Below are 18,837 nucleotides of genomic sequence, written 5' to 3' on the forward strand. Positions count from 1 at the left end.
GCCAGACACTCTCTAGCCTCTGCCCCTCCTTCCTTACCGCTCCACCCCCCATGAAGTTCCTGCCTCTTGTGAAAAAAAAACCCCACCACAAGTCTCCCCACACAAACTCCGCCTCTTGCAAATCAAGAGACCTCCTCCGCCCCATATCATCATGGTTCAGCCCCTTCCCGAAAGCGAAGTCACCACTCCGCCTACCTTCTTTGTCCCGTCCCCCGAATGGGGGGGGGGAGCACCACGCACCATACAGTAAGTCTAAAAAGTGCCATTGATTTGCAGTCGTTGTTCTTGAGGTCGTAGTAAAAATAGAGTAGCGAGTGAATGAAATTTGTGGCACGATGTGTTCCACAAACTGGCCGAATGTGTCATCAAACAGATTGTCTCGATGAAACGTGGGCGTTGTCTCGCTTACTCACGGTGTGCGTGGGGGTTTCTCCCGGGAATTCCCGATGATTCCTATTTTGAATACTTTTCACCGTTTAGGCAGCGTTTACATTGAGAAGTGCGGCCCTCTTGGGAATATTGTATCTTCAGAAATCGTCGTTCTTTCTCTAAAAATATACCGTGCAATTATACCGGCTTACACCACTTCTGGCAGAGGTGTTTGGCCTACTCTTCCACGTTGGCCAGACGCAAATAAATGTACATGTACTCTATAAAATGTCCGCCCATATATACACACACATACCCAATATATGCTGAATCCCCTTTAACTCAAACTAAATAAGAAGCAAAAAAACCACAACACATTTTTCACTCCACGTTATGATTGGCCCATCGGGTTTTCATTTGTCGATAAATGCCACAAATTGACCCGCGTGAAGCCCGTCGTCCCACATCTCCACATCCTCGACATCCCATCCCACGATGATGAGCAAACCAGCAGCCCCAACCCACCCGGGCGGCACGGTGTGTGGGTGTGTGTGGTGTGTGTGGGGTGTGTGTGTGGGGGGTGTGGGGTGTGTGTGTGGGGGGTGTGGGGTGTGTGTGTGGGGGTGTGTGTGGGTGTGTGTGGGTGTATGTGTGTGTGGGTGTGTGTGGGTGGGTGTGGGTTGTGTATGTGTGTGGGTTGTGTGTGTGGGTGTGTGCGTGGGGGGTGTGTGGCTGTGTGTGGGTGTGTGTGTGGGTTGTGTGCGTGGGGGTGGTTGATCGGACCTGTCAACCTCTGCAGACCCCACCCCCGCGCTCTTTAATTGTATGAACGCCCCACATCCTGTGGTCCCGTGTCTCCTCCTCCGCCCGCTCACCAAACCCAGCCCCATTTTTTTTCGTCTCTCTCGCTCTCTCTCCCTCTCCAGCGTCTCCTCGCTTTCCCATCCCCCCACAAGTTTCCTCGTTTGTAAACGAGAAACATCTCTCTTTCGTGGTGGTGGTGGCGGCGGTGGTTGTTGTTGTTACGACAACGAGAGAGAGAGAGAGAATTGTCGCGTCGGCGAAGAACGTACAGAGAAGTGGGGGAGGCGAAGCGAGAGAGGCGGCTTCGGACCGGAGGCTGGAGGAGGAGGAAGAAGAAGCAGTAGAAGTAGAAGAAGAGAAGGAGGAGGAGATAGCGAAGTTCCATCGGACACGACGAGGGAGGAGGGAGTGAGTAGGAGCAGGAGGGAAGAGAACGACAACAACAACAACACCGAGGACGACGACGCGAAGTTGTTTTTGGGGTCCGTGGAGCCGGCGGCGCTCGGCGCGTTTCGCGAGCCGAGGAAGAAGAAGTGGCGGGCGGGAAGAAGGAGGAGAAGGAGGCAGGGAGGGAGGCAGGCAAGGAGCGAGGGAGGCAGGGAGGGAGATAAAAGTTGTTCGCGAGGGCGAGGAGGGGGTTGTTCGCTAGTACGCGTGGCCTGTTGGGGGGGGGGGTACTTTTGTTGGCGTCTGCGTGCGGATCCGCGGTACGAGGCGCCCGGCCGGGCCTCTCCCTCCCGACAAAGGGCGGCAGGGGCGGGAGGATTCAGCAGCAGCAGCAAGAGCAGCAGCGGGAGGAGGAGGGGAGGAGGAGGAGGGGGGAAGACGCAGAGGCAGAGACGGACGCACAGGGCGAGCAAGCGGTGCGGGTGAAGAGAAGCCAGCAGCACAAGCCACCAGCAGCAGCCATGGCCGACTTTCTACCCACGGACTCGTGCCTCGCCGGCTGCTTCCCCACCTGCTTCCTCTCGCAGAGGGAGATCGAGCAGCGTCGCAAGAGCAAGCAGATCGACGCCATGCTGTCACGCGAGAAGCACCAGGCACGTCGGGTCGTCAAGGTGCTGCTGCTGGGCGCCGGCGAGAGCGGCAAGAGCACCTTCCTCAAGCAGATGCGCATCATCCACGGCCGAGATTTCGACCAGAGGGCCCTCGACGAATTCAGGGCGACCATCTACGGCAACGTGATCAAGGGCATGCGTGTGCTGGTGGATGCCCGGCAAAAGTTGGGCATCCCCTGGGCCGAGCAGGCCAACGAGAGGCACGCCGCCTTCGCGATGGCTTTCGACGGCCGGGGAGGCGGAGGGGGCCTTAACGAGGTGGCACCCGCCGTCTTCCAGCAGTACGTGCCGGCCCTGCGGCACCTCTGGGCCGATGGGGGCATCGCCGAGGCGTACAGGAGGAGGAGGGAGTTCCAGCTGGTAAGGTGGACGAGTTGGTGGGGTTTTTTGGGGGGGGGAGATCGGGTAAAATGTTACTGAGTTGGTGTGTGTGTAGATGGGATTTTGGTGGGCGCGTTAGCTGTGTGGAGTCCATTGGGTCGTGGTGTTGAAAGTTGGTGGTGTGGAAGGTGATGGTGTGGGTAGGGATTGGCATGTTGATAGAATGGTGGGGTGGATAGAATTACTGGGTGGTGGTGAAGGGACCCTGGCATGGTGTGGGTAGGAGATGATGATGTAGTTGGGGCTGTGGTGTTGCCTATAAGTTGATGGCATGTCTGGGAGGGCAGTATGGATTTTGGTGTAATGGTGGTGGGTGAAGGCATGTTTAGTTGTGAGTCGGTGTAGAAGGGTTCGAGATGGGTGGTGGGTTTGGGTCGGCTGAATGGATGGCGCGGTGGTCGTGATTGATGGTTGTGAGGGGATGGTTTAATTGTGTGGATGGGTGACGATTTGGATGGATTTGTGGGGTGGTGTTTAGGTCGGCGATAGTGAAAGTAGGAGGATGATGGTAGGAGAGTCGAATGGTGTAGTTGAGTGACTTGGGATTGATTTAGTAGTGGAGGTGATGGTAGCGATGGACTGGCGTGCGTGATAAACGAGTGAATGATGTGGTTGTGTGTAAGTTGATAGTGTGACAATGGATTATATGACGTTACTGTGAAATGTGGCTGGGTGATGGTAGTTTAGAGGACTGTGGTAGTGGAGTAATGTGGCATTGAGATGAGTGGACGAGAGCATGAGCAGCTGAGCTTTGGGTTGATGATGGTTGTGATGTTGTTGGTGATGATGGTGACGTACTCGATTTAAGTAGCAATGAGGTGGGCAATGATCAAGATGGACGGTGATTTAATGGCGAGTGGCGGGACAGCCTTCAAAGAAGCCAATGGTCACGATACCACGTGTGTTGTTGGGAGGTGGGCTGGTAGAGGTGGTTGCCATTCGTGAGTTTGTTGTAAGAGCAGGTCAGCATCTGGGAGAATAGGTGACGGATTGTAGGTGGTGGGCAGTGTGGGAATGTGAAAATGTATGGACAAGACATGGTTTGGTGTAATGTTGAAGCTGATTGGAAAACAGACTGGGGGGGGGGGGAATGGTGGATGGAAGGGAGTTTGGCTCTGGAGTGAAACAAAACGAGGGGCTGAATGAAATGTGGCAGGAGAATAAGGGGGCAAGAGGGGGGACCTCGTGCATGGGGACTCGGATTGACAGGGCCCTTGGGGCAAAAGGCATTTTGCAGGAGGGGGGAGGAGGAATGTGTGGATCTTAAGGAAGCTGTGGGGCGAGGGGTGCCTTGAGGCAGTGCGCTTCTTGGGGAGGCGGATGAAGGATGGAGGGTATCAGAATATTTATTTGTACTGGAAGAATCCGATGAGCTCTAAAGCTATTTTTTTACCGATGTCCGGTAGGGGCGGGTAAGAACGTTGCAACAACAAACCGTAGAAAAACATGATGGTAGTACAAAGTACAAGAAAGATAAACAAGTCACACAAACACAACACTAAATCATCCCCATCCTACCAGGCAAAGCCCACTGAGGTATCAACTTATTTTTCAGAAGCGATCTGGCCACAAGTGATAGCTCAACAAAGTGGCCTATAATTTGGACATTTACAGCACCAAAGTAATCAAAATAATCAAAATTCATGTTTCTATATTTGGAGGGAAAAACCCGAGGACCCGGAGAAAAAAAAATCCACGCCACCATGGGGAGAAAATGAAAACTCCAAATATACAGGCGTCTGGTTCGGAATCGAACTTCCGACCTTCTGCATACCAAGCGAGGAAGATGACACCACTTGGGATGGTTTGGGGACAAATAGAATTGCGGTGGTGAAATGTTGGTGGCAGGCTTGTAAGATGTAGAGAGAGCCACGGAATAACGGGAGGACATTGAGCTGATAATGAACTGTAATAATAACAACAGTGATGCCTCCTATTTGTTCATTAAAGCGCCTAAACTTTCGTCTCAATACTTTTTCAGGGCAGGCCTGCTCTGTGATGGTTTGGCCAATTCCATTCATAATCGTTTGACGTGTGGTAGGAATCCATTGCCCTCCTGCCATCTCGTGACCATTTTCGTGGCCACCACCATGCAGATTGGAAAGATAACGAGAGAAACTTAAGAGGATTGGTGGACACGGTTTGCGATGAGTGAGGTGGAGGAGGAGTGCTGAATTGGCGGTGATCCGAGTTTGCCAGAAGTACAGTAGTGGGCGTATAACGTGTATCATTGCATTTACTCATTGTATGTGTCTGCTCGAGTTGTTTGCCAGGCCAAAGTTGCATCTTTATCATCAAGTCACAGTCTTGCATAAGACCTGTGACTTGAGCGCCAATTCTATCTGTAAACTGATGTCATCTTTTATTCATGAAGAAAGCCCTCCTCCTACGAGGATAAAGTTGTTTTCTACATTGTTCTGCTTTTGTGGTACAGTAACTTGAGTTAGAGGCTGGGGTGAAGACTGGCTTCACTGTCACACCGCAATGCTGTAGCTTTAAGCATAATGCCAACCCTATCTCGCCAACCACGTGACATCATGGTCCCAACTAGCATACAGTAAAACACCGGGGTTAAAGCGGTTTCAAGTAAAGTTTGCCTTGTGAGATTAACGAGAGCCTCATGACTCTTATAATGGGGTGTGTTGTGTGTGTGTTTTTGACCACCTTTTTGTGACCACCTTTTTGTTGTGCTGTTTGTTGGCTCAATCTTTCGGCTTGCTGTGTTCCCTCGCTCACCCACCCACCAGCCCGCCCACCACCAGCCCGCCCACCACCAGCCATCAACTACATGTGCTTAGCTTGTGGCAAAAGGAAATGGTGCAAAGGGGTGGAATGAGTGTGTGGGCGTGAAGGCACCAGAGAGCTCTCGAAAGTCAGCCGTGTGTCACGCTATCCCGTGCAGCCTTCAAGTAGCGTTCCTACATTTGAATGCTATCCCCGTTAAGCACCAACTCATTCTTTTTATATTGCACTTTTGCGTCATGGGCGGTTTAGCTTTGACATACACTTGCAAGAAACCCACCTGGACAAGTGATAACGAGAGCATTCGAGAAACTAATACAGCTACAAGGCTCTCATGTGTGTTCCGCGTGGCGATGTTTGGGGGAGGGGAAGACGGGACTTGGCACATCCTATTTGCACTCATCCACGGAAATGACTTATGTTATCCATGTGGATAAGAAGATTAATGCTACGATGAATTTGTTGCATTTCCAGGTAATTTCCCTTGCCCGTGCAAAGGCTTATTGATATAAATTAGATTCGTGAATTTGTCACGAACTCTCTTGGGTGGTAACTTCTAATATTCAAGCCTCTGTGCTCTAATACTGTGCTCAGAAGAAGTTAGCACACGGGAGGTCTAATGGGAAATGTTGCCAACTTAGAGATTCTGTCATTAGACCTAAGCAATATTAGTTTTGTTCTGGCAACTAAAATTAGTTAAAGCAACTCGCGACAAATCTAGTGACTTTAAAGACGTGGGCGTTATACTGTACATCTTTTGGCATTGTGGGTACATATTCAAGATCCTGTATCAGTTTACTTCTGTAATGCTTGGTAAATTGGCGAGTGACATTTCTGACAACTTTAAAAGTGTATTTTACGGCATACGCTGACTTGCTGAGGTTTTTTTTACTTTGCTGTTGAAAGAGTTGCCAAAACGACGACCTTTTCCGGATGAGTCATTCGTGTGTCGTCCATTGAGGATACCCAAATGAACGTGTAGCTACTTCCGGTGAATCCTGTTACCCACAGAAAAAAATGCAGATGCTCTTTGGTTCTTTCGGTAAAGTCACGTAGATGAAAAATAATAATAAAAATAATAATAAAATGTAATTAACAAAAAAAATAACTGTACAGTAGTTTAAAAACTAATTACTGTACAGTAATTGTGCTGTGTCTGTTCCACCTGATGACGAAAGCTTGTGTTGCCTCCGAAACGTGATTTAATTTAGTTATTTCCATTTTATTACAATTTTTTTTCATCTACGTGACTTTACCGAAAGAACCAAAGAGTATTGATCCTTGCAGTCACGAAAACTTCAAATCTAGAAAAAGGCAGATGTTGGTGAGATTCCATTTGTGGATAAAAAGGCTTTCCACCGTTTCGATTATGGGGCGTGGATAAAGGGAGCACCTGGGTATCATGGACCCAAACAGGAGGAGTTTCTCTGTATTCGATCAAACTCAGCAATGTTTATAATGTTGGGAAAAACTGCAGTAGAGCTGCAAGTGTTATTAGTTTACCCCCCCTTTGACCTTTTTTTTGTTACTCCCTGAATACTGAAAAATGAGACCTGTAGCAGCATGTAGGTCATTGCATCAGCTAGAAATCCAGTTCCTGCAGTTTGGTTCGGTTCAACGCTTGCCAGAGCGAATACAGAGCTCTGTAAAGTAAGCAGACCAATGTGCATGCATGTGCCGTCCAATCTCTAATAGGTAGAATTGTGGAAATCTTATAATTTCTGCGCCTTATTTGGGAGTTGCCAAAATCCTACAGTTTGTAGGTTGGTGTGCCATGGGGATCATAAACAGTTTGCTTAAGTACAGGCAGAGATTGGCGACAGCGGGTCTTGCTGGCCGGACACGACTGGTCCATTTTTTCACGTCATCCGGTGGTAACGCTTGCTATCTCTTTTACTCGCCAAGTGAATTGAGGGGTTGTTGTTCGTGTGTAAAATACACTTTTGTTCTCAGATGTGTTGTAAGGTTTTGTATCATGTGCTGCTATCCGGCCGACATCTCTGACGTTTCAGTCCACGCACTGGAAGAAATTTAAGTTCCTGAAGAAGCTCCCAGAGTAGGTGGTGCAAAAGGACGGACATGCTGAAAAACACGCGCCACATCCTGATAACATTTCAGAAAGCTGCACAGCACAATGGTGAAACATCTTAAGCAGTAAAATAGACTGACTGTACTTTGGCCGCTATGGGGCAAGAAAGCTGAGCATAAAACCATTGACAGTGCCGTTGTTGTTGCACACTACATGCTGAAAGTGGGGACCATTATGGTTTAGATGTAGAAAATGGACGAACTTCTGGAGGTAACCCATTCACCAGGCAGCAAAAACACTACCATTGTAACGTGTCACACCTTGTTAACGCCCGCCGAGTGTGACGACTTTGGAGTTACGCAATGAGATCTCTCTAGATGTGTGCCTGGTAATGCTGCTGGTATTGTTGTGGTTGAGGCTTTAGGTACAGTGTGAATGTGTTTTCCGTGTGCTTGTACTTGATGCTGTTTTTCGTGCCATGACTGTAATGGCGTTTTATCACAAAACAACAAAACCCTGCTTTAGAGTGGCCGTCCCTGTCTTGCTGCCGTTTTTAATACAGACAGCGTTGGTATGAGCTTTTTAGGGTGAGAATACCGATGATCTTTACAGGGTTTTTTTTCGTAGATGGTAGTCAACCTACACACGAAGTGTCCACAGACAGCAGTAAAAAAATGAATGTGAAACGAGATTCTCACATTTGCATTATATTTCCACCGAATTACAAAAGTAATTAAAGTAAAGTATTGTAGTATGTATTTGTCCGCGCACTTTCTTACATCTTTCCCAAAATCTTTTCACTGTTCCTCATAATTGAAATAGTTCCCAAGCCCATGTTTATGGCGGACTTAATTCCATTGTTTGGTGATATTCACTGGGGGTGTCTGAAATGAATGAAAGGGGTTTGACATTTCTCCTACGGATACAACGACAGCCTTAAAATCCACTGTGACCCAGCAGGCTGAACATGGCGCTTGACACAAGAGGATGATTAACTTTGCTCTTATAATTGTTTTACAAAAGTGTATTTTTGTACCTCAAAAACCGAAGACAATGGCTTGTGTTCAAACCGTGCGGCTAATAATGTCAGTGTTTGTGAGGAGGGCTCTTTCGCAAGGCATTTGACCTTAACCCTAACCTTACAGCCACGCCCTGCATTTTACAGTATACCATCGTGATCCTGATCTCTTCCAACAATGCCAAAAGTGAATGTATATACAGTAAGTAGATTTAAAAATATCACCGTTGTATATCCGAGGATTGTTTTTGCATGCTTTAATGCTAAAAACAGTCTTACTCATCCATCACAACAATAAAGCGCCTTGCTGCTATCAGCGGCTGTGCAACACGATGTGAAACAAAAAACGTAGCCATGTGTCTTTTAGACCGTGGCAAGTTTCATGATTACAATGCAAACAAGAACCCCCTTTGCGTCGTGATTCAAGTTTTTGAGGTGTTAAAATACTGCAGAGCATGGACATTGATGCGTTAATGTTGATTGCCATTTCTAATAAAGAGTTGCTTTTGGGGACTGCCACAGTTATGCAATTGAAGCCATTTCCAAAAATAAAAAGGGGCAATTGTTATAATGTATTTGTGCTTTAGTTGACAGGTCTTGATTTCCCATAGGAACACGGTGGAGCAAGCCATTAGTGGGAACTCTGGGCTAATGATGCACGCTCGTAATTTATCCTGTTCGATTTGCTGCTCTTGAGGAAGGCAGTTGGGGCTGCATTTAAATTAACGTCACATGGCCACAGCCGGGAACGCCGATAGATTTGCACCCATTTTTCAAGCGGTGCACGACAGGGGTAAGGCGGTTGCTTGCGCATTAAAAACACATTTTCAAAACAAAACACGGTGCCCATTTCTCAAGGCGACGGGAAAGCATGACTGAGTGATAAAAAAAAGATTGAGAAACTGAAAGCACGCAGCATTCAAGGACGCGTTGGGGAGCTTGTATGCCGTCTCTGGCGTCAACGCAGGGGGAGCATTAGCAGCACAGCGAGCTCTTGCGGTGTTGAGTGCGACGTGACTTGTTAGCTCCGTCCTTTTGGTAATGGCACGAGATAATAGCCTGGCTGTTAACACGTGCGACCGTGGGTTTTCCCTGTCAACGTTTGGAATAACCTACGTTGGTTATAAACCGATGGCCTCCATTGCAAGTTTTGTGCCCATTCAACATCCTCAGACTACTTTTGGAAGCTCTTATAATTGTGTTAATTCCATAAAGCAACTGCTAATTTCGCAATTGCCTCTGCACCTAAGTGGAAAATACCAAATATGGAATTGGTTATTGTGCACGTTTGTATAGCCAAGGGACTTGTCAAGATAATGATGTGCACACACAAAGTAATCGTGCTGGACAAAGATATTGGATTAGTGTTGTGAGTTGACTGGGCGGGTAGTCCAATCAGGTTGTGGCCACGCACCCGTTTCCCTTGTGGAGAATACACCGTCAGAGTGCACGCATCTTGTTACCAACTACAGAAATGCAATTAACGTTGCCACGATGTGACTTAAAGAAAACATCCATCGTTTTTTTATTTTTACAAGATGCAGCATTCCTTTTAGAGAACTCGACTCATTGCTGCAAAAGGTTGGGAACGTTGCCTCTCAAGCTTAGTGAAGACATCTTTAGGCAATCTAGGTCAGGATGAAAGGGAAGTCCTAGCGAGGCCTAGTTATAATGTGGACAATTTGAACCTCATGCTTTTTTTTCCCAGAGCATTACCAGATCATCAATTCTACCTGCCGAGCTAGTGTTACTGCTGTGAGTGTGAGAAGAACAGTGTGCACACACGCACACAGGGACCATTTATCGCGAGAGTGTGTATCGGTAAGTGGGCACAAATAAAAGGAGAGTGCTTTGTGCAGCATGTTTCCATGTAAAGCTAATCATTGGAACCACATGTTCTTAACTAATGTCGTTAAGGGTTGTCTGCCATTTCATATTAATAGGCGAATATCATTCATTGGAGTACACTTTCTCTTGGTCTCGATTAGACGGGGTGTCGTCTGTCCCAAGTTTGGAGTATTTTAAGCCAGTGTGTGCTCATGCAGTCGCGATCATAGCTTCTTCCCTTTGCTCTTTGGTTTTTTGCCTTTTTGAGTCATTTCCCGTCTTTTACCAGAAAGTTGTTTGCGCAAGTGCCCTGTAACGTGCGCATCCCAGTTCCCGTTGTCGTGTTTAATTCAAGCTCGCTCCTATTGAAAGCAAATAAGGATGCCGAACGAGAACGCTCATTGTTTCCCCCGTTGAAGCGACAACACTACAGGAATGTTTTTGTCCCCCGTGTACCGTCGCTATCCCAGTTTTTTTACTTGCCGGATTTTTGTTTATTTGTGTCTCTTGCCAGATTCGGTTCTACCGACGCATGCCTTTGCCGGCCGTTGTGGTGCAGGACCAGTTTAATGACCGATCTGCTGAGCTTGCGCGTCGTGAACGACGTGCCCACGATGCATGTTGATGTCTGCTTCCAGTTGAAGCCCGATTGCAACTGTCAGTCCTGTTTTATTTGGCGTTACCCCCCCGCCCGCCGCTCCCCCTCCCCTGGCCATCATAGTGCACACCAAGCAAAACTTGTCGATCCGCATACCTCGGTATCTTTTTCTCACAGCACCTCCTGCTCAGTGCACGCATGCCTTAACCCTGCCAGGCATGCACCAAGGACCGTCTCTCAAGTCCAAACTACAATCTCTGTTAAGTGCAAGACGCAGCGAACCCTATTATAGCATTGCCCCTTCTGCGTCCGTGCCGTCCTTATTCGTTATACCCGCGCTTTGCTTTGTACCGACCGGGCCGGCGTGCCCCTTTGTCTAACCGAAGGTAATTAACGCGTATTACAAACACCGCAATGGGCCTGTCCGGAGGAGATTGTCGGGGGGGGGCAGGGCATTTGTGGAAGCATCCAGCTGAACATGCCTTGCACTCTTGCTAAATCCCGTGCATGTACAGACAAAGGCTTGGCAGCAGATTAACGAAGCTGGGCTGGTGATTGGGGGGGGGCATAAAAAATGAGTGTCTGCGGCGGTGGTTATATAAAAGTGCACGGTCCGGATAATTTGGTGGTCAATGCTGCAGAGCGCCCTTTGACCTGATGAGTCAGTAATTACGTGCCCACACGCATTGTCGAAGGCTTGCTCGCATTCTCAAAGGCGTGCTCGCATTGTCGATGGCAGCAAGATTGTGAGCAGGCAAAGTCCTCAACAACTCGTTTCTAGCCACAGGCTCGAAAAGGCCACCGTTTATCCGAGGCTCCGCCTCTTCTCACGAGCATTGCAATTCTCACTTTCGGAGTGGCCTTGCTTTTGGTTGGGGACAAGTCGTTGGTGGGGACTGGGGGGGGATGGTCGAGTGAGATTTGTAATTGTCTCAACTCCCCTCGCGCTCCCGCAGTTCAACAAAGAACAGAGAGAACTTTACATGTTGGACTTTTTCTAGAACCGACGATGGTGACATCACCACCTTTGGCACTGCTGCTCTTTGCTACGGCGCTCCGTGATTTACGCCACGCTGTGGCTTGCTCAAACACGGGTCTCTGTTTGACGTGTCTTGCACGTCTCGCGGATATCTCGAGAGACCCGAGATAACTTGGAAAAACCCACCCGGTTACCAAGTCTTTTGCATGTCAATTACGTTGACAATTGCATTAAATAAAATTGCAGAATGTGCTTTCGCGCAAGGCTAAATAGACATCACAATCTCTGTATCATATGTTGGCTATCGACGCAGATATTGAGCAGACGTGCTTCAAAAACACACATGGAACTGAAATAAATTTTATGCCAATTTTAATGCGGTGTCTGGAAAGTGTATCGAGTTCGTCGGTACAGAACTGTCTCTTAAAAGGGGTATAATATGTCCATTTAAACATTTAGCAAAACAAAGTGAAAATACATAGAGACGGAATGGTACGCGTGTGCTAAAGTGATTATTCTGTATCTCTGGCACAAACACTGAATCGGTGCCTGATGTTGCGAGCTTCTTGTGCATGTGGAAGCGGCCAGACCTATCAGAAACCAGAGCTCACCACGGCTCGTTAGTGTTCCTCAATGCCATGCCCGTGCTGTTGCCTCTGGGAAAGCGATCTTGGATGGCCACGCCAACCGTGTCGGCCTCTGTTCATGAGAACCCGACATCCTGGAATACCAGGTGCAGGGAACCTACGGCACATGGACCGAGCCAGCTCTGCAGCCTCAATTCACACGGCACGCGGCTGCATGGGGCCTACCACTTAAAAATTGCCCACAAATGACAGCCGTTACTGCGAACACCTTAGCCTTACCGTTCGGGTAGCAGAGGGGAATATTTTCCATCCTGGCATCGCTGCGTTTTTTATATCAGCCTGCTCGGTCACTCCTGTTGCTGCAAGGACCTATTGCAGTGACGGAAGGGGCTGACGTGTGTGAAGTTGTTGGCCGTCCGTTACCTGAAAGTCCTGTTCATGCCTCTGTCAGGAACTTTTACCCTTCACCCCCACTGCTGTAAACTGTTTAGTTTATTCCAATATATCTTCTCAGGTTAGAATTGTGCATTTGCTCAAGGTATTGCCGCCCTGGGTATCAGCCGTGTAATGATGCATCGATTCACCGATTTAAAATCTGTTATTAAACTCACAATATGTGCATTAAGTTGCTTGTGTGAGAAACATTGTTATTCAGTTTGTTCTATGTAATGGATTCACGTGATTTCTGCAGCCACTAGCTACCGCTATGTTCACCGCGGTGTAAACAAAAAAAATATTTACGAATCAAATCGCAACTAGATTGTAGCAATTGACAGAATTGCCAGGGAGGTGAGGGCTAAGTCTTCACATCTCTCTCGTGTATTAATGATGGTTGTGTCACCATGATATACACCCTTCTACCTTTTAATACATGCTATTAACGGTATTAACAGTGCAGATTTGATTTTGGATTTGTTAGGGTTTTCGACTCCGCAGGTAGCTTTTCAAAAGCTAAATGTGGAATGTAATTATGGACAGATATTTTTGAGCATGTGTTCATGTTAAACATGTACAGGAATTATCAGGGAGTGCAAACTATCCTGTGGAATCTATCCTGCCACTTCTGTTCCAATATTTCCCCATGTACTCCACTCATAGATTCCTTTACCCATGTTAAGGGCTCAGTCGACCACATCGACTCATCCATACTATCTTGAACCACCATTCTGCAGGGTCCTCACACTTCTCTAACTGCTCCTTCTCTCGCACTGCTAGACTTGATCATTGTTCCCATGATCTCTTTTCCCCAAGTTCTTAACCTTGCTCAATTCATGAAACGTATTAACTCTTATCTATTACACTTTTTAGAAGTGCTGTTTTTTGCTGGCCACATTGCATTCTGGACCTTTAAGCCTGGGCTCGACATCTGTCAAAAAAAATGGTGGTCATCCTGCCCAAAAGAGGGCTCGGTGTGGTACTGCAATGTCGGTGGGCTTGTTTTCGGAGAGCTTGTTAAAAATAACAAAACCATAAATTGTCAATCCACTACTTGACGAAGGGCTCCCTATGCCGTGTCGGTCTTGAGAATTGTCTGACCATAATTCATCATGGTGGCTGGTGCATGTTGGTGAAGGAAGGGGGGCGCCCATGATCGGTGAGGATATCGCTCGCCAATCGAGTCACCTGTGGCTGGGAATTGAACTGAGGTCACCAGGTTCATAGCACAGTGCGCTAACAACCACACCACGTATACTAGGTCCATGTAAAGATGCATCAATTTGCAAATAAAAATCAATTTCTCCACCACCTCCCCCACCCTTTTTTCCTTTACTTTTGTTCCTCTTTCCTTGCCTTCCCTTCCCCATATAACAACTTGCGCTGCTACTCGCAGTCCCTATGTTCGTGGGGCAGTGAGCCCAAACTCCTCCCCTTCCCAGAACCCAGGAGCACTGAGTTCGGACTTTGGTTCGTGGAATTTCTGTACCCCCTCCCTTATTGTGGTTTGTGACTTTTTACTGGACTCTTGTTATACTGAAAAGAAAATCCAATTTCTGCACACAAATTACACAAATTACATGTGTAACAGACCGTGAATTGCATTGCGGCCACATAAGGGAGTTGGACACATAAAGCCCACCTTCACCACCTGGAGGTGGGGAGGTGGGGAATTGGCTGTGGCCGGGAAGGGTGGGATATGTGCTGGGGAGATTTGGCGCGGGGGGGGGGAGTCTTTGGCTCTGGTTGCGTGGGGGTGTGATTGATCAGGGAGGTGTAAAAGAGAGGGGACAAAGGAGAGTCGGGAGCTGGAAGGGGACTGACGCCATCGAGGTGTGGGCGAGTTGCCATGCGGCGATGGAGCCTGAGTCAACACGTGTTCGGTGTTCCAGGACCTGCTGAAGTTGGCTGCCCGTGTGGTTGGCTGGGGCAGTACCACACATTTATCGAATCATGTGTTTTGAGAAAGCTACTCTTGCCAATGAGACTATCCTGGTCTCTTGAGTTGTCACCTGGTTAAAATAAACGTGTTTCTCATTTTTAGTTGTTTTAATTGTAATGGGGCCACATGAGCCTACAGCCAATAGATGTGCTACCATTCACCGCAGTGTTAACAATAATTGCTGTGTGATTCAATTGGTGACTGAAGCATGGCACGTCATTGAATTACTGGGGAGGTGAATTGTTCACACCCAATGTTAATGTCACATTTAGACCAATGCAGCAAGCAAGATTGGGCAAACGAGACAGAAAAATGAGAAACAATACGAATGAGGTTGTCAGAACGGAAAAAACAATGACCCCAAATCGTGACAGTTCATGGAAGTACTGGAAGGGTGATTCGTGAAATGGCTGGGGCATACGTACATACATACTGGTCACAAATAATTTTTCTAAAATAAATCAATATTCTTCATTCCTCCCCCCGTAATGTTTTTTTGTGGTTTGTACAGTGTTGTGATGTTGTTGTTCAAACGTTATGCATTTACAAATTGTAAAAATGTTCTGAGATGACCCGTGGTTATATTGGTCACACACTGGCGTGTTGCACGTGGGCACACAAGTTCGGTTATGGGACCTGCTTTTGGTTTCATCCTGTGCTTTTGCCCCACCCCTCCTTTTCCCGGTTGACAAATAAACTAGCAATAAAGCACAAGTCCTTCAGGGTCTCCAAATAAAAGTTTTGAACAAATGTATTCATTTTAGCTTTGGATTAGGTAATATTTGCTCACTTATCTACAAACTTTAGTGGCTCCTAAGAGCAGTCTCTTCCCCGTTTGGCTCTTCCTGAACACAACTCGATGTTTCTACCAGAGCATAATGTCCTACAAGTAACTTTGTTCCCGACGATGGGAGAAATTTGCTCTTGCGTTTCCATGGGCGGCAGGCACTCTTGATTGCTGTTGAAGGAAGGAGATTCTTGTGCGTAGCTCCCAGGAGACTAGGGCCGAATGTTTGCCTGTTGAGTGTGCGTGTACGTGAAGAGGGGAATGTGGGTTAGTGGGGTCAGGATTAGGTTTTCTGGGTGTGCATTGCAGGTAAATCCTCCATCCTTGGAGATTATTAGAAGACCATTTATTTACTTTTTGTTTATGTTAGATGAGCCCCACTGGGGGCAGTCTTATTACACTTTATGGAGTTTTTTTTGTAATCAGGTTGAGGAGGACTTTTCACTAATGTTTTGAAATTTGGATTTTGTTTTACTGCAGTAATCCCAATTGTATTACTTTGAGTAAGTTTGTATTGTGGCTCAGATTAACATGGATACTAACTGGCATGCTGTGATGAAGCACATACAATAGTGGAATAACAAAACTACATGCAAAAAATTCTTGAGTTTACAAAGCGTGACAACCCTGCGAATGTGGGGAAATAAACCGTTTCTGGTCCTCCCTTCCCTGCAGATCATCCATAGACCAGATTTCCGTCTGCAGAGCCTTTCATGAGTTTCATTTGCTGATATTTTAAGGGGATGGCACTTCAGTTTTTGTGCAGAATTTTAATGGGTTATGGTTTTTGGTTTGGGTATACGGTTAAGGTTGTTTAGGGGTTCGGGGTAAAAGGGACCATACTTGACACTTGCTTTTATTTCCACATCTGGATGGACAGTTGCCTTGGCCCTCTTTTTTAGATTACAGAATAGGATTTATCTGTGTTTTCATAGGAATTACCCAGCTGGCTCCAGCCCAAAATGCTTGCAGATTATTATGCAAATACATTTGACAAAATGTACATTCCTGCGGGCTCAATTTAACATTTCCCTGCCATGTGAAGTGCACATTCATATGGTGGTGGAGGATGTCTACTTTTGATTTAATTCTCATGGTCATCCATCGCTAATCCACCGCTGGGTGAAGGTTTTCCCAGGCTGACACCTCCTCGCGATACTGTGATGTAATAAGGCTTCCTTTAAAGTGTTACTTAATTTATTGTCCTAAGTTGTGATGGGCCGAGTTGGCCACCAACCGGGATATTAACTCGGAACCTTCCAATTGCGAGTCCAGCTCTTTGCCAGGTCGAGGGTCTGGGTGCCAGCCGTCTGGATACACAAATCTCAGCATAAGCACACCTAGGGGGGAGTGCAGGACACTCTAAAGGCGTGAACCTGAATTTGAACGCCTCCGTTAAACTTTTCCGGCCGAGCTTGCCCAGTAAAACAGTTGTGGGCTTGATATGCAAGTTGTGGTTTATAGCCAAGCTCTCCCCCGTCACCATTGGGGGCCCCGGGGCGGCTTCACCCAAGTGGGCTGCTGTTGCTGCTGACCTCGGTCTCTGCATTAAGCCCAGCGAGACCCCCTCCAGCTCAGCAAGCCATGAGGAGGAGGCCTGCCGGGTAGGCAGAAAAGCAATACAATGCATCTTTAAAGCGGGACCACACAAGAACCATATCTTCTTACGTCACACTGTTGCTTTCTGTTCTCGCTTAGAAAAGGTTTTGCGGGGTTTCTTTTTTCGTAAGGCGTTTTTGTGCCTAATAAAAATTTGGCAGTTATATTCATTCTAATTTGTAATTCATCTTTATATTTTTAAAAAAGTGCCCGTGAAAGGCTCTGAATGCTGGGATTATTTTCAGTATGCCCCTGCGTGGAATTTTTGGTCAAATTCTTGAATATATTCTGTTTTGAAAGAATCCTGAGTGCCCAGAGAAAACCCACACAAATTAGGAGATGGAAACACGAGCTGCACACTGATAGGTCGGCGACCTACTTGTTTTACTGCATAATACCGGCACCTCATTGCCCTCTAGGTGGCTCGTATACACCCTTCAGCTGTTTCCTAACAAAAGCATTTAAAGTGTAGGTGTGTATTTTGGCATTCGATCTTTCATTGGGTCGCCGGTGTTACATTATGACTTGGGATTAAATTTAAACTGTCGGCGTCCGGCTGGTGCCCTCGCATTGTGCTCCGTGACCACTCGCGGTGTGATAACACGTGCGATAATCTGTTGTGCATGCTGGTACGTTACACCTTCATCATACCGAGGAAGCAAAGTGCTCACGGAGCTCGACTGTATTGATCTGCTCATGCCAAAAGCAATTCATCAGCGTTATGTCGTGATGAATAACACCATGATTAATAGACATTGGCGTGTACAGACGTTTAATTTTTCCATAATGATGGAATGTCCGTATACATCTCGTGACAATGTCTGCTCATTTCAGTTTGTTGCATTGTTGTTTGCTCGGTCACTCGGTGAAACTTAGAAATAATTAAATCTGTACATTTTAACAAACCATCGTGGACACCATTTGCAGCGGGTGCCATGCAAACAATCGTATTCATTGTCGTGGTAGTGATTTATTTAACGTCGTATTTGCAGCAAGATGTCAGCTTGCAGCAACACAGTAGTGGATTCTCGTTTTGTTGTCGGTAAGGATTGAGCCTTTCTGGTGCTATAAAACACATCCCTTACCCTGAGGCAAAATAATAGAAAAAGCCACTTAGCTTTAGACCGTACAGCCAATCGGAGTTAATGCCATAAAACCAAAGAAAATCCTCGTAGTTGGTTATTTCACTGTAGATTCAGCCTGAAGTCTGGAAGTTCCGCTCTGACTCATGTAACCGATGTGGGTGGGATTTTTGGATGCATGCTGTGAGTATCCCCATCATTCATTCGGTGCCCATCACACCAACTTAGGTCGCTTGCGGCCATTTGCAGGCACAGGCCCCGCGCGCACGTTCGGTAACGGTGCTCAAATCAACCCACCGTGTCCGGCTCTGGGAGCTGACGAGGCATCGCCTGCTCCTCGCTGCAGACGCAGGCCGTGTTCCTCGCTGCAGAAGCAGGCCGTGTTCTGGGCCTGGTCGAGAGAGCCTCACTTCTAATTTTTTTTTGCGGCAACCTGAAACCTATAAGGAGACCATTCGGGCATGGCCAGATTGTCCGTGGTTCTTCTGAACCCAGTGGAAGAAGCCTACTGCTCGCAGTGTCGTCATCTTATCAGATATTGCTTATGTTGCTTGTAGTCGTGCGTTGGAGCTGCGTGCTCTCCAGAGATGAGCTGAGAGG

General features: G+C 47.2%; 1 protein-coding gene across 1 annotated transcript in view; it reads left to right on the top strand.

The window, feature by feature from the left end:
* Window positions 1-1,245: 1,245 nt before the first annotated feature.
* LOC144934657 (guanine nucleotide-binding protein subunit alpha-13-like) overlaps window positions 1,246-18,837 on the top strand; it is a 39,926-nt gene continuing 22,334 nt past the window's right edge. Inside the window, exon 1 of the mRNA XM_078860714.1 lies at window positions 1,246-2,591. Coding sequence (XP_078716840.1) covers window positions 2,082-2,591 — 510 coding nt within the window. The 5' untranslated portion in view covers window positions 1,246-2,081. The remainder of the gene's footprint in view (window positions 2,592-18,837) is intronic.

This window comes from Lampetra fluviatilis, chromosome 1 (genome assembly GCF_964198595.1).
Source record: "Lampetra fluviatilis chromosome 1, kcLamFluv1.1, whole genome shotgun sequence".
Lineage (NCBI taxonomy): Eukaryota > Metazoa > Chordata > Hyperoartia > Petromyzontiformes > Petromyzontidae > Lampetra > Lampetra fluviatilis.